This window comes from Manis javanica, chromosome 11 (genome assembly GCF_040802235.1).
Source record: "Manis javanica isolate MJ-LG chromosome 11, MJ_LKY, whole genome shotgun sequence".
Classification (NCBI taxonomy): domain Eukaryota; kingdom Metazoa; phylum Chordata; class Mammalia; order Pholidota; family Manidae; genus Manis; species Manis javanica.
Genome location: NC_133166.1, coordinates 1,828,181 through 1,840,257, shown reverse-complemented (window position 1 = coordinate 1,840,257; position 12,077 = coordinate 1,828,181). Strand labels below are relative to the sequence as shown.

The 12,077-nt window shown below is 52.4% G+C and overlaps 1 protein-coding gene across 1 annotated transcript; it reads left to right on the top strand.

Annotated features, from left to right (window-relative positions):
- Positions 1-231: 231 nt before the first annotated feature.
- On the top strand, positions 232-10,799 carry LRRC55 (leucine rich repeat containing 55). Its single transcript, XM_017680541.3, has 3 exons — positions 232-542; positions 1,374-2,914; positions 6,644-10,799. The coding sequence occupies exons 2-3, from the start codon at positions 2,194-2,196 to the stop codon at positions 6,877-6,879; spliced, it is 957 nt and encodes a 318-aa protein (XP_017536030.1). The 5' UTR covers positions 232-542; positions 1,374-2,193; the 3' UTR covers positions 6,880-10,799.
- Positions 10,800-12,077: the final 1,278 nt, after the last annotated feature.

Genomic DNA, 12,077 nt, shown 5'->3' with positions numbered 1-12,077 from the left:
CCTTGCCCTGTCGCTAGGATCCTGCCTGTGGCTGTACATTCTGCCCCTGCTTCCTTCGCTTCTCATCGTGGTGGGGTCCATAGCCAGCTCTCCTGTTGCTCAGAGATGTGGAGGCAGTTGCTAAGAGACAGTGAAACGTCAGTACCTGGCCCTCGAGGAAAAAAAGGGAGCGAAAACGGGAGAGAGGAGGGGGAGAGAGGGAGGGAAGAGGGAGGGAGGGGAAGACCTGGCGGAAGCCACACACCCCGGCAGCCTCAGCACCAGCGAGTTTCAGGGAGGAAGCACTGGGATTCTGTGAACTTTCTTCTAAGCATCCTTTCTCTGATTCCTCTTTTGAGTAAAAGAAGGGGAGCTGCACGGGGCCACAGGACGGGAAACCGCAGAGGACGCTGACCCGGGATCCAGGAGGCTCGTCAGAGGAGCGGGGAGGGGAAGAGCCGGGAGGCGATCGGTTCTCCTGAAGCAGCGAGCGGGGATTCCAGGATGAGGGCGGGAGACCCGTGACTGCCGCAGATCGATGGCCGTGTTCCAAGGGGGACAGAGTAAGTGGGCTCACGGGCGCTGTGGGAGTGCAGGGGCGCGCTTGGGGCTCCGAGAAAGGGGTCTGGATAAAGGGCAGTGGGGTGGCTGCCCAGTGGTGGGGACTGAGGCTGGAAGAGAGGCGGTACCGGCAAGCGCTGCGGGGAGGACAAGTGAGGACAGCCAGCGGGCTCGGAGGAAGCGAGGGGCCCAGAGGACGCGGGGTGGGCGGCGGCTGAGCCCCGGGGCGCCATCACCGCCTCTGCGCGCACCCAGCAGGGCGGTGTGGGAAGGATGCTGGGATGAGGGTGTGCACTGGGGGGTGAGCCGCGGTGGGGGCACACTGGAGTGGGGCCCTGCAGGAGTGCGTGTGCAGAAGGAAGCTGGAAAGAAAACTGGGAGGTGTGAGCGCAGGGAAGCGCAAATGTGAGGGAATCACAGGAGAACAATGCATGTGTGTGTGTGTGAGAGACAGACAGACAGACAGACAGAGGTGAATGCTACGAGTGTCTGAAAGGGGTGTGCAAATGGCCAGACTGTGTATGCATTTGTTCTTAGAGAGTTGTTCAAGGGTGGGGTGTTGGTGCTGAGGGGGTGGGGCTAGGAGCAGAAGAAATGCCTCTAGCCTAGGATAGACACCTGGGGGCGGGTGGGGGGCTGCAGGGGGAAGGTTAGTGAGCGACAGCACTGTGAGGGTGGGTCTGAGCCCACCGTGGCCACCCCCAAGAGACAGCAACAGAGAAGGCAGTGGTGAGTGGCAAAGAAGAAGGGGGACAGGGAACCTGGGAGAGGGCACAGCCAGGGAGGAGAGGGCCCCGGATTTCTCTGCCTCAGGGCTTTCCTTGTTGACACAGGGAATTCTGCCTCTGCCTGCTGAACACGGAGCCCGGCTGGGGGAGGCACTGGTTTGGAGAAGGCGCCAGAGCTCTCCTAGCTGACGCCCCCATCCTGCACCTCTGGGACACATGGCTCTTTCCAGCCTCAGCGGCCAGCAGTGGGTGTCACCTGGGGTCCTCCAGTCCCTGGTGAAAGAAGAGCCTCCGTGGGGGATTCAGTAGACACCAAGGCTGAGACTCAGACTTTCAGGAGGCCCATGGAGACCCACGGCCCCTTGGGCTCCCTTCCCAAAGCGCCTACCCCAGGACCCCCTTGGACTCAATCCCACTGGGTCACCAGAAGAAGTGGCCTCTGAGACCTCAAATGCTGGAGCCCCAGATGCAGCCCTGGCCTCCTAATTAGTCTGAGACTTGGCATAGGACTTAGGGATTTCCAGACATGCTAGGACCTTTAAAAGGCACCTTTCATGTCCTTCACCCACCCTCCTCACCTCTCAAACACAGGACAGAGAGGAGGCACCCAGCAGTCATGGGTGAGAGGGACACAAAGGACCTGTAGGGGCCCTTCCACAACCTGCTGGCAGCTGGTCCAGCCCCATCCTCGACTCCTTCTTGTCTCAAGTTTTGATCATCTTTTCAGACTCTGGGGAACCTCAGCTGGGTTTCTTTACCCCCTAGGCTCCAAAGGAGACTTCCTGTGGATCTCGCTTAGGGGGGACTCAGGTGCCCAGAGACTCCGGGGCAGGCTTGAGCACGATACCACGTGCTCAGAAGCCCCACCTTCCAGGGCTCTGGCCCATGAAGTAGCTGCCTTTCTGAGCCACTGCCTCTTGATTCCATGGACGCAGCCCCAGCCCCGATGGGCTCCCTTAAGCACCGCTGCTGCCAGTTGCCTATGATGGGTGACACCTGGTCCCAGCTGCCCTGGCCTGGGCCTCCCCGCCCAGTAGTGCTGCTGGTCTCCCTCCTTTTGGCAGCCGGGGTGATGCACTCAGATGCCGGCACCAGCTGCCCGGTCCTCTGCACATGCCATAACCAGGTGGTGGACTGCAGCAGCCAACGGCTTTTCTCGGTGCCCCCAGACCTGCCAATGGACACACGTAACCTCAGCCTGGCCCACAACCGCATAGCAGCCCTGCCGCCCGGCTACCTCACGTGCTACGTGGAGCTCTGGGTGCTGGATTTGCGCAACAACTCCTTGCTGGGGCTGCCCCCGGGCCTCTTCCTCCACGCCAAGCGCCTGGCACACCTGGACCTGAGCTACAACAACCTCAGTCACGTGCCAGCCGACATGTTCCGAGAAGCCCATGGCCTCGTGCACATTGACCTGAGCCACAACCCGTGGCTGCGGAGAGTGCACCCCCAGGCCTTCCAGGGCCTGGTGCAGCTCCGTGACCTGGACCTCAGCTTCGGTGGCCTGGCTTTCCTCAGCCTCGAGGCACTCGAGGGCCTTCCGGGACTGGTGACCCTGCAGATCGGCGGCAACCCCTGGGTGTGCGGCTGCGCCATGGAGCCCCTGCTGAAGTGGCTGCGGAACCGGATCCAGCGCTGCACCGCAGGTAACGGAGGGGGTGGGACTGGGCAGCCACGGGGACTGGAAAAGGCTGTCAGTGAGGCAACAAAGGGTCCAAAGGCGAGGCACTTAAGCTCTTGAGCCCCTACTGTGTGCCCTGATCTGCGCCCACCTCTCCATACAACACTTTAACTCCACAAGTGTTGGTGGCCCCTTTGCTAGTCCTTGCTGGGTGCCTGGGCCCCTGCATTAGGGAAACTCTCTTTGACACGACCTAATGAGCCAAAGAGTAAACAAGTAAGCGTAGCTAATAATAGGGCTGGGTAAGCATGGCCTAAGAGCTGGCCATGCATGAGCTCACTGGGCCCACACTTACATTATCCCCATTTTGCAGACAAATAAACTGACATTTAGAACAATGAAAAGGCTTTCCCAGAGTCACTCCTTTGGAAAGTGGCAAAGCCGTGAACAAAACCCAAGTTTATTTGATGTCTAAGCCCTGCTGTACTCTACCGGACTGCTTTTTCAGAGTTCTGAGTGCTGGAAAACCTCAAAGAAATAGAAATAGCTGATATTCTTTAATTTGATACTTACTAGCTGCCAGGCTGTATTCAAAGCATATGATGTCTTTAGCTCATCTCATCCTCACAAGAACTATGAAGAGACTTCCCCAAACCCCCTCTACAGAGGAGGAAACCAAGGCACGAAGAGGTTTAGTAACTTGTCCAGCGTCACACAGCTGCTAAGTGCTAGAGTCAGCATTCCAGCCCCGGCCATCTGGCTGCCCTCTGGCTGTATCCTGAAGAGTCAGCTTCTAGGCTAACGCGAAGAGTCAGGGCGTGAGTTCTGGGCCAGCTAAAGTGCTTCAGCAGAGTTCTGCAAGGCATGGGCATGGGGTGGGGAGTTGAGAGGAGAAACTGGGATGCAGCAGTTTAACCAGCCAGTCAGCCCTGAGGCAGACCGAGGACTGACGGAGCCTGAATCACCCAGCAGTGCCCAAGGCCAGCCCAGAGGTGGGCAGTATTCAGCTGTGGCCCCCAGACACCGGCTTTCCTGTGCCGAAGCACAGAACCCCAGCAGCCAAATGACAGGATAGCCCAGGGCACTATCCCAGGGCTTTCCCGGAGCCTGAGCTCAGAGTGTGTTCACAAGTGGTGCCGAGCCAGGTAGGAGGGAGAGGAAAGCTGGGTGGGGAGCCTGGGACCAAAATAGTTTGGGGGGGCTGTGGGTCACGATTACGGTGTCTCCACAGGGCTGTGGGAGGAAGTTCTCTGGGACCAAAATAGCTGGGGACTGAGATGCAGCAACAGCAGGGAGCATGAGGGAGAGGCTGCCTGGAGCCATCTGCAACTGGGCAGGCTGGACATCCTCCCCTCTCTCCTGGGCGCTAAGAACAGAAAGGGCTCCCGGGGTGCTAAGCATCCACCAAAACCAGGGGCTCCTCCTTTTCCTGTGGTCTCTGAGGTCCCTGCTGCCCTTCAGAAGAAGCAGGACAAGGGTGCAAGATCCACCAGTGCAGCTTCATGTCAGGACAGAAAAGAGACCCACGCTTCAGACAGGCAGACTGACCGTCCACAGGCCACAGCTAGAATCTCAGGTTCCCTGTTCCTCGACAATCATACTCTCCTGGATAGTTCCTCTTGGGGGCAAAAAGCTTGCCAGTGTAGGCACGACTAGGTAATCCTCTTCTCTTTGTCTTTTTCTTCTTCTCCCTCCCCTTTTCTTCATAGAATTCCCACTATTATCCATGGCTTTTGGACAAGCATCAACAAAGAGGGACATAAGGGTGCCCTTGGGGTATAACTTGACTTCATGACTGGTCTCTTTGTCAGCCCCTGGGCTCCCATCTGGCACTCCTGCAGGGTCCCTGCCAATCACCCTGTTTCCCCACAGTCCCTGCTTCATGTTGCCCCCCTCCACCCCACTCAGGCACACAGTAGACTTTGGAGTTCAGTGTCTTCCTGTTCCAAGAGGAGAGCCCCTGATGGTCCACTCCAGACCTGATCTTGTCCTGAGCAGGGTCTGGAGACCTGTGCCTACAGCCCACAGGAACCCTTCAGCCTGGGGCTTGGGGCAGCTCGCATCCTCCGCATTTCCAGGGGAAGTGATTCTCATCCATTTCTCAAAAAGGTCAATCCAAACCCATCATTTCACTCTTTGCCCTCAAAAACGACACAATGAATACATAGCTTTATGTACCACATAATTTAAAAAACTTCACATAGACTCTCTTAGATAATTTAGGTGGAATTATCCCCTTCTTATAGAGGCAGAGCATGATAGCGAGAAAGTCAAAAGAGACTAGCCCCAGCTGAGCGCTTGATTAATATACACCCACTCAATGAAACGATGGCTGGCTGCTTGAAAGCCAGTGGCTGGCACTGCGTGGCAGCACGGCTACCTGCCTGCCACTCCCCCTTCCAAGGCACAGTAAGACGAAACTGTTCGCAACCATATGCATTTGTACAAATGACCCTGGGAGGGTGAGGTGGGACCAATGATGGAGAGAACAGTAATCCCACTGAAGGAGAAGCCCCCTCCCACAGAAGTCTCTGTGCAGAATACGGCCCCCGCCGACCTGTCCAGAAAGACTAACCTAAGACAATAATACAAGCATGTGCTTACATTGTGCTTATTATCTTCCTAGAATGTATCATTTGTATGTGTTAATGCACTGAGTCCTCATTACAACCCTGTGAGATAAGACATTATTATCCTCATTTTACAGATGATTAAACCAGGACGTGAAGGAGTTAAATAACTTATCCACAACTGTACTAAGGAGAGGTACAGAGGGAATTTGAACCCAAGCCAGTATCTCCAGAACGTGTATTCTTAGGTCCATAGCCTGCATACCTGGAAAAGCCACGTGGTGTAGTAGAAAGACCCAGTGTTTTGGAATTGCACAGAGTCATTCGTTCACATATTCATTTAGCAAAGATTCATTGAGCATGTATGTGTTCTGCTGTGAAGGGTACGATGGGAAGAGCTGACATTCAAAGGGCAGGGGACAGAAAATAAACACTGTGAGACTGGGATAAACATGAAAAATTAAGCAGAGTAGGTAACAGAGAAAATGCCTGCAGACAGGTGAAGCCGGGGTGCCTACTCTATACAATCATAAATGACAGCTTCACTAATAAGGTGATGTCTGAGCAAAGTCCCAAAGGGAGGGAGGAACAGAGCTGTGCAGAGACCCAGGGGAGAAGCATCCTTACAAGGGGACAAGCACAAAGACACCCCCTCCCCACCCTGGAAGGGGACACACTTGAGTGAGGGAAAGTGATCAAGAGGTGTGCATGGGTGGAGCGGAGTAAACAAGGCATAGAGGGAAGAGGCGGGAAGAGTCCTTGTAGCCCACAATGAGGATGGTGGCTTTCATTCTGCAGGGAGCTAAGAAGCCAGAGAGGACATGAGAGGATTTCAGGTTTGAAAGGATGGCTCAGCCAACTGTGTCAAGGTGGTTTAAGGGTAGAAGCTATTGAGGAGGCTGTTGAAAGAGATGGTGATGTCCCACAAAAGATCTACCATTAGTCATGGCTATTGACTTTGGGCAAGTGACTGTACCCTCCAAGCAGGGATCTCCACGTCAATGAGAGTAGGTATAAAAACACTTGACTTGAGGGCTGTTGAGGGGACTAAAGAAGGCACATAAAATTTGGGGCACATGGAAGAAACTCCATAAAAATCTCAACTTCTCCTGGGCAGGGTGTGGAGCTCTCCATTCCATTCTCTCTCCCCCTGCCCCTCCCCTTCCCTGGGTTCTGTGTTGCAGATTCTCAGATGGCTGAGTGCCGGGGCCCCCCTGAAGTTGAGGGTGCCCCACTCTTCTCCCTCACTGAGGAGAGCTTCAAGGCCTGCCACCTGACCCTGACCCTGGATGATTACCTCTTCATCGCGTTTGTGGGCTTTGTGGTCTCCATCGCCTCCGTGGCCACCAACTTCCTCCTAGGCATCACAGCCAACTGCTGCCACCGCTGGAGCAAGGCCAGCGAAGAGGAAGAGATATGATGTGGATGCCTGGCATCCCTCCATGCTGCCAGCCACTGCCAATTGCCAACCCCCAGACACCCTCCCTGGATGCCCACTCTGGCTCCATGGTGCCCTGGCCACCTCTGTCATGGCCCCAGCAAGGTCAGGAAACCACCTTTGCGTGAGCACCTGCTGTGGGCCAGGCACTGTGCTAGGAACTGGGAATGTTAGCGGAATCCGACCTGGCACCTATCTGAGCACATCATTATGGAAGCCCAGAGGAGGCATCATCAGCCATGCCTGGAAAAGTCCAAGAGAATCACAAGAGCAGGGCTGATTGGTGAGCTGAGTCACCAACAAATGTCCGCTTTGTCAAGTAGACAGAGAAGGGCGGACATAAGCAAATGACAGAGCCCAGATGTGCACAGCGTATTGAGAGCAGTGAACAGTCTCTTGTGAACGTAAATATACAGAGTAAGAGTGGCGCAGGCCCAAACCTTTCCTACAAACCCCCAATCTGTCCATCTGTCAGCCCTTGGCAGTGCCCACCCTTGCTTCCAGAGGGAGAGAAGGTCTCCATACCAGCCCCCTCGGCCTCCTTCTACAGCAGCTACCAGGTGAGACCACCTGCCATTGTCTCCCCCCACCATGCTGCATCACCAATTGTAGCCTGCTGGCAAGGTCCCAGGGGGCAAGCTGAGGATGGACACCTTCAGTGCCCTTTCTCCCACCCCCATCTGCTGCCTCTCACTGCATTGGCTTCAGAGGAGGGAAGCAGGAGGCCCAGCAGAGGGGCGGCAAGAGTCCTGGCACCCTGCGACTCCTCCTCATCTCGTGACTTGGCTGCCACGATGCTTCTGCCAAGGGATTGCAGGAGGGAAGCACACTGTGAACTACAGCCCTGCAGCATGAGAGTACCCAGGGCTGAAGGAGGAGAAGGCCCCACCGTTGGGACTGTAAGAGGACTTGCTCTTTCTTCTAGGCAACTCACCTGTTTAAGCATAAGGGTGTGAGAGCTGTTAACTTCCGAGCACTTGCCAGTGCCGGGCACTGTGATAAGCTCTCTCCACAGACAATTCCCTTTACCGCACACAGCAGTCTTTGAAGGTGAGCACTGTTGTTCCTATTCTACAGATGAGGAAATTAAGGCTCCAAGCGGTTAAAGCCACAGGTTGCTTAATGAGCAAAATAAAGCCTGTGCTCTCTCCACTACCCTATCCTCATTGGGGAACATCGTCGTTCCTGCTAAAGTTATACAAGTTCACTTTCAAGGAGTGCTGATGAGGCTCCTAATAAGGGCCAGGAACTCTTTTAGGCACTTTTTAATCTATTGATTCATTTATTTCAATTCTCACAGCAGCACTGCCTGGTGGTTTCTGTTATTCCCATTTTACAAATGAATGAATTATAGAAAGCTGCGAACATTACCCAAGGTTACCTGGATAAACTCTACATGGAAGATGATAGGCAGCTCCATCTGGGGACACTGCATCCACCCAGTTAGTCAAAAACCCAGTAACTTCATGTGCCACACCCAGTTGTCATCATCACCGTCATCTTCATCGTCATCCGTTCATGAGCTTCATCTTAATCTTCCCTGTGTCTGTTCAGCACTGGACATTTTGTGAAATGCTTTTGCATCATTCCCCTTGACTTTCCACAACAACCCCGTGTGGGAGGTAAATGGACATCATGACTCCCATTTACAGATTAGAAAATAGAGACTCGGGAGCAGGTGTGACTTGCCTAAGCAGCAGTGTTGGGACTTAACTCCAACTTGTTCTTTTTTCTAATGTTTTTCCAGGCACCTGGGGAAGAGAATGCTGGGGCAGCTGGGTAGTAGGGCCCCAGGATTCAGCAGCCATGAACGCCCTAGTAGGACAGCTAAATAAAGGGCAATGAAACCCAGCTGCTGTACGGGTTTAGACATGTTCACCATAGGCAAACTGCAACCTCTGCAACACAGAGGCAGTGCAGATAACATCTGCATAGGAGTCACCTGCCTTGCAACGTGTAACTAATGCATTAGAACTGGTGGCCATGGTGGCCGTCAGGCAAACCGTAAGTTCTTTGGGAAAGGAGAGGAAGCTGTGTTAACCTACTCAAGCCGTGCTGTGTTGTGCTGTAAGCGATACAAAGGGTGCAGGAAAGCTATGGGCTGAGAGCTCCTGCAGGATAGGTGAAGACTTTAAGGTACAGTCCAAGGTGTTGGCAAGGCTGGCCAGGAAGACAATAAGGACAGGGGCTTTCTACCTTGCCCCAGCTCCACAAGCTTGCATCATCCCATCCTCCTAAGGAATGAAGGAGAAAAACATGTCATTTTCCAGGAAGTCTTCCTTTATTCATGCTTCCCTGAGCTAGTTGACCAAAAGAGTGCCCAGAAACTTTGCTAGACCTGGGGTATGTGAACTTTGTGTCCCCTTTCTCTCACTTATAACATCTGGGCCAGAGCCCTGCTCCTGTGACATCTGGAGCAGAGCTGTACCTGCTTTCTCCTTCCTCTGTGTCCAGGGACTGGCAGACAGGGGCTGCCCTCCACCAGCCAGCAGACAGTTTAAAGTATCTGGGGAGGAACTTTTAGAAGTAACAGTCCTGACAAAAATAGTTAAGTCTCCCGTAGAGGGACACCATATACATCTATGATAATCTAGAGACTCTTTGCTGAACTATAGTTAATATATTTTAGTATACTCTATGTACTTTTTTTTGACATAGAATTAGAACCAAACAAGATACCAAATGCCCCTTGAGATCAAATATCCTTTCTAATGAGAATATTTAGTCCCCACTAGTGGCAAGCCTGTCTGAGTATGATATATAGCTTTTAAAGAACAGGTTCTTCTCCAGCTGCTAGAAGGCCCCCAGCTAACTAAAGCACAATGAGGAAACCTTCCTACAGCCCAGAAATTCCTTTTCTCCCTGCCTTCCACCACCAGCGTCTTGTGCAGGCTCTCAGAAGCAAGCTTCTCCCGGCACGCTGCTAGAGGTCATCTAGCAGTCCTGGTTGGAACTGTTCCCACAATTCTGCTGATCAAGAACTCCTGTTGGTGTTCCTATAAGGGCTTCATTAAGTTCTTTCCAGGCTGGTTAACATCTAAGTCTTGGGGTGTCTCTGAGTCCATGGGTCTGTTCATGAGGTTCCATGTATGTCAGGTGTCTACTGATACAGGACTTGAGTTCAGTTCTCTGATACAGTCTACTCAGCCATCTGTTTATTGCATCACTTGACAGCTAAGATGGAATACGATTAGGGCTGGGCAGGGATAGCTGCTCAGAAAATACAAGGAGAAAAATACCTGACTGAGGCAGCCTAATGACAACCTGACTGCTTCCTTCCATTCTCCAACCCTCAGATATTAGCCCAAATCATAGAAGCTTCCTTCACACTGGGCCTGAGCATATCAATGCTTAGCTAAGCAACAGGGTCCTGAGAGTCAAGGTCTGGACCAAGAACATGTGTGACTCCATGTCTGCATCACACTACACTAGACCGATTGCTTCTGGTCCCCCTCAGACAAACCCAACCCTGTTTCTCCATTCCTGTAGAGAATTTCACAGAACCCTGCAGAAATAGGTCCCCAGAGTTGCTATAGAGTTTGCTAGCTCCTTTCAAGGAGGTTGGCATATGGAATTCGAACAGACCAAGACAGGTATTTCTTTTCAGCCACCAGGAAAGACCTACAGCCCCCATTTTCCCTGTAGATGTTTTTGTTGATATCACTCTGACATCCTTTCCAGCTTTGGAAGAGTTACAGAGACACCGTTGTCCATTCCTCAGAAGAACATCTTCCCAAAGCTTGTCTGCTCTCCCCGCCCCCACAAGGAGACAAAAGGCAAGTGAGGGAGGCGCGCTGCAAGGGCCTGTGTAAATCACCACCGTGTCTGCCACAGCACTGCGGGGAGAGCTGTGGGTGCTCAGAGCGCTGTTTTTCTAACACTGTCCCATGGAATGCTGATGTCTGGGGGTGGGAGGGTGAGGGAGGGTGGGGACAGAGAAGATGCCAACCTTTGTATGGAGATGATTTTATAACCATGCACTTTTGTAACTGTGAAGAATTTTTCATAAAGGTACATTAATAATAAAGAGTGTATAGTTTAACACATTTTCTAAAGAGTTGTGAAAAGGAGGGAGAGGGAGGGAGGCAGAAGAGAGAGAGAAAAGAACAAGAGGGAATCAAGAGAATGTGTGCCAAAATATACACACAAAAGGTCTATAGGGAGGGAGTAGATGGGAATAATTAGGAGATGTGCCAGCCATGGAGGGGCATGTGTGGGAGGAGAAGGAACATCACAGAAGCATATTTCTACCAGGCAAAAAAGAATACGCACGTGTCTGTATGCACACACCCCTATGTGTAGGCATATTTTGGTGCCTGAAATTACACAAAGAAAAGAGCATATGTCTTACACATGTTGGTGTTTGCACTATGGGTCATCTATAAAACATGCCAAGGCAAGTGGGTGTGCCCACCTAGTTAGCATCAGTGAGGAGTGTGGGTCAGGCAGATGGCCCGTGCCAACTGCATGGGCATAAGGATCTAGCTCAGGTGTCCAGGTAAACCAGCCACCTAAATGCATGGTGTAGGGGCTGGATGAGCCCATCACTAGTATAGGCTCTGTCTCTGTTCTAATAGGTTAATAAAGAAGGGAAGGGATTCTCAACCTCCTGGATCTTGCAAGTGTTACTCACCCACCCACCCCACCCCCAGTGGAAGTGAGATGGTTGGGCAGTGTAGCTTCACAACAAGGAGAAAAGAGGAGCAAAGAATACTTCTAGAATTTTAGCGGCAGCCTTTTCCCCCTCAGTACTCTGAAGAGGAAGTGGTTCTAGCAGGAAGCAGTTCCTTCCACCAATAGGGATTTTAACCTTCGTGTATTCCTCCCACTCCAATTGCCACAGGGAAGAGACAAAGAGTGCATGCACAGAGTAAAGCCACCAGAGGGGACATAGATACTGACACACAACACTCAGATGGGAAGACAAAGACCTTGCCCAACCCTAGCCAGTGTTCCCTGGAGTAAACTGGAAAGAGACAAAACCTTTCTCTAAAACTTAAGTACTTATAGAGACTGTACTTAACAAATGCATAATCAGACATAAGGGCCATCAAATAAGCAGATATCTCACAGAAGTTAGACCTTGTATGACTCATTCAGTGCTGTCCCTGGTGCCAAGTTTATACCCAACAACTTACGATGGTGACATAACATTAAGCATGTACTATGTGTCAGATGCT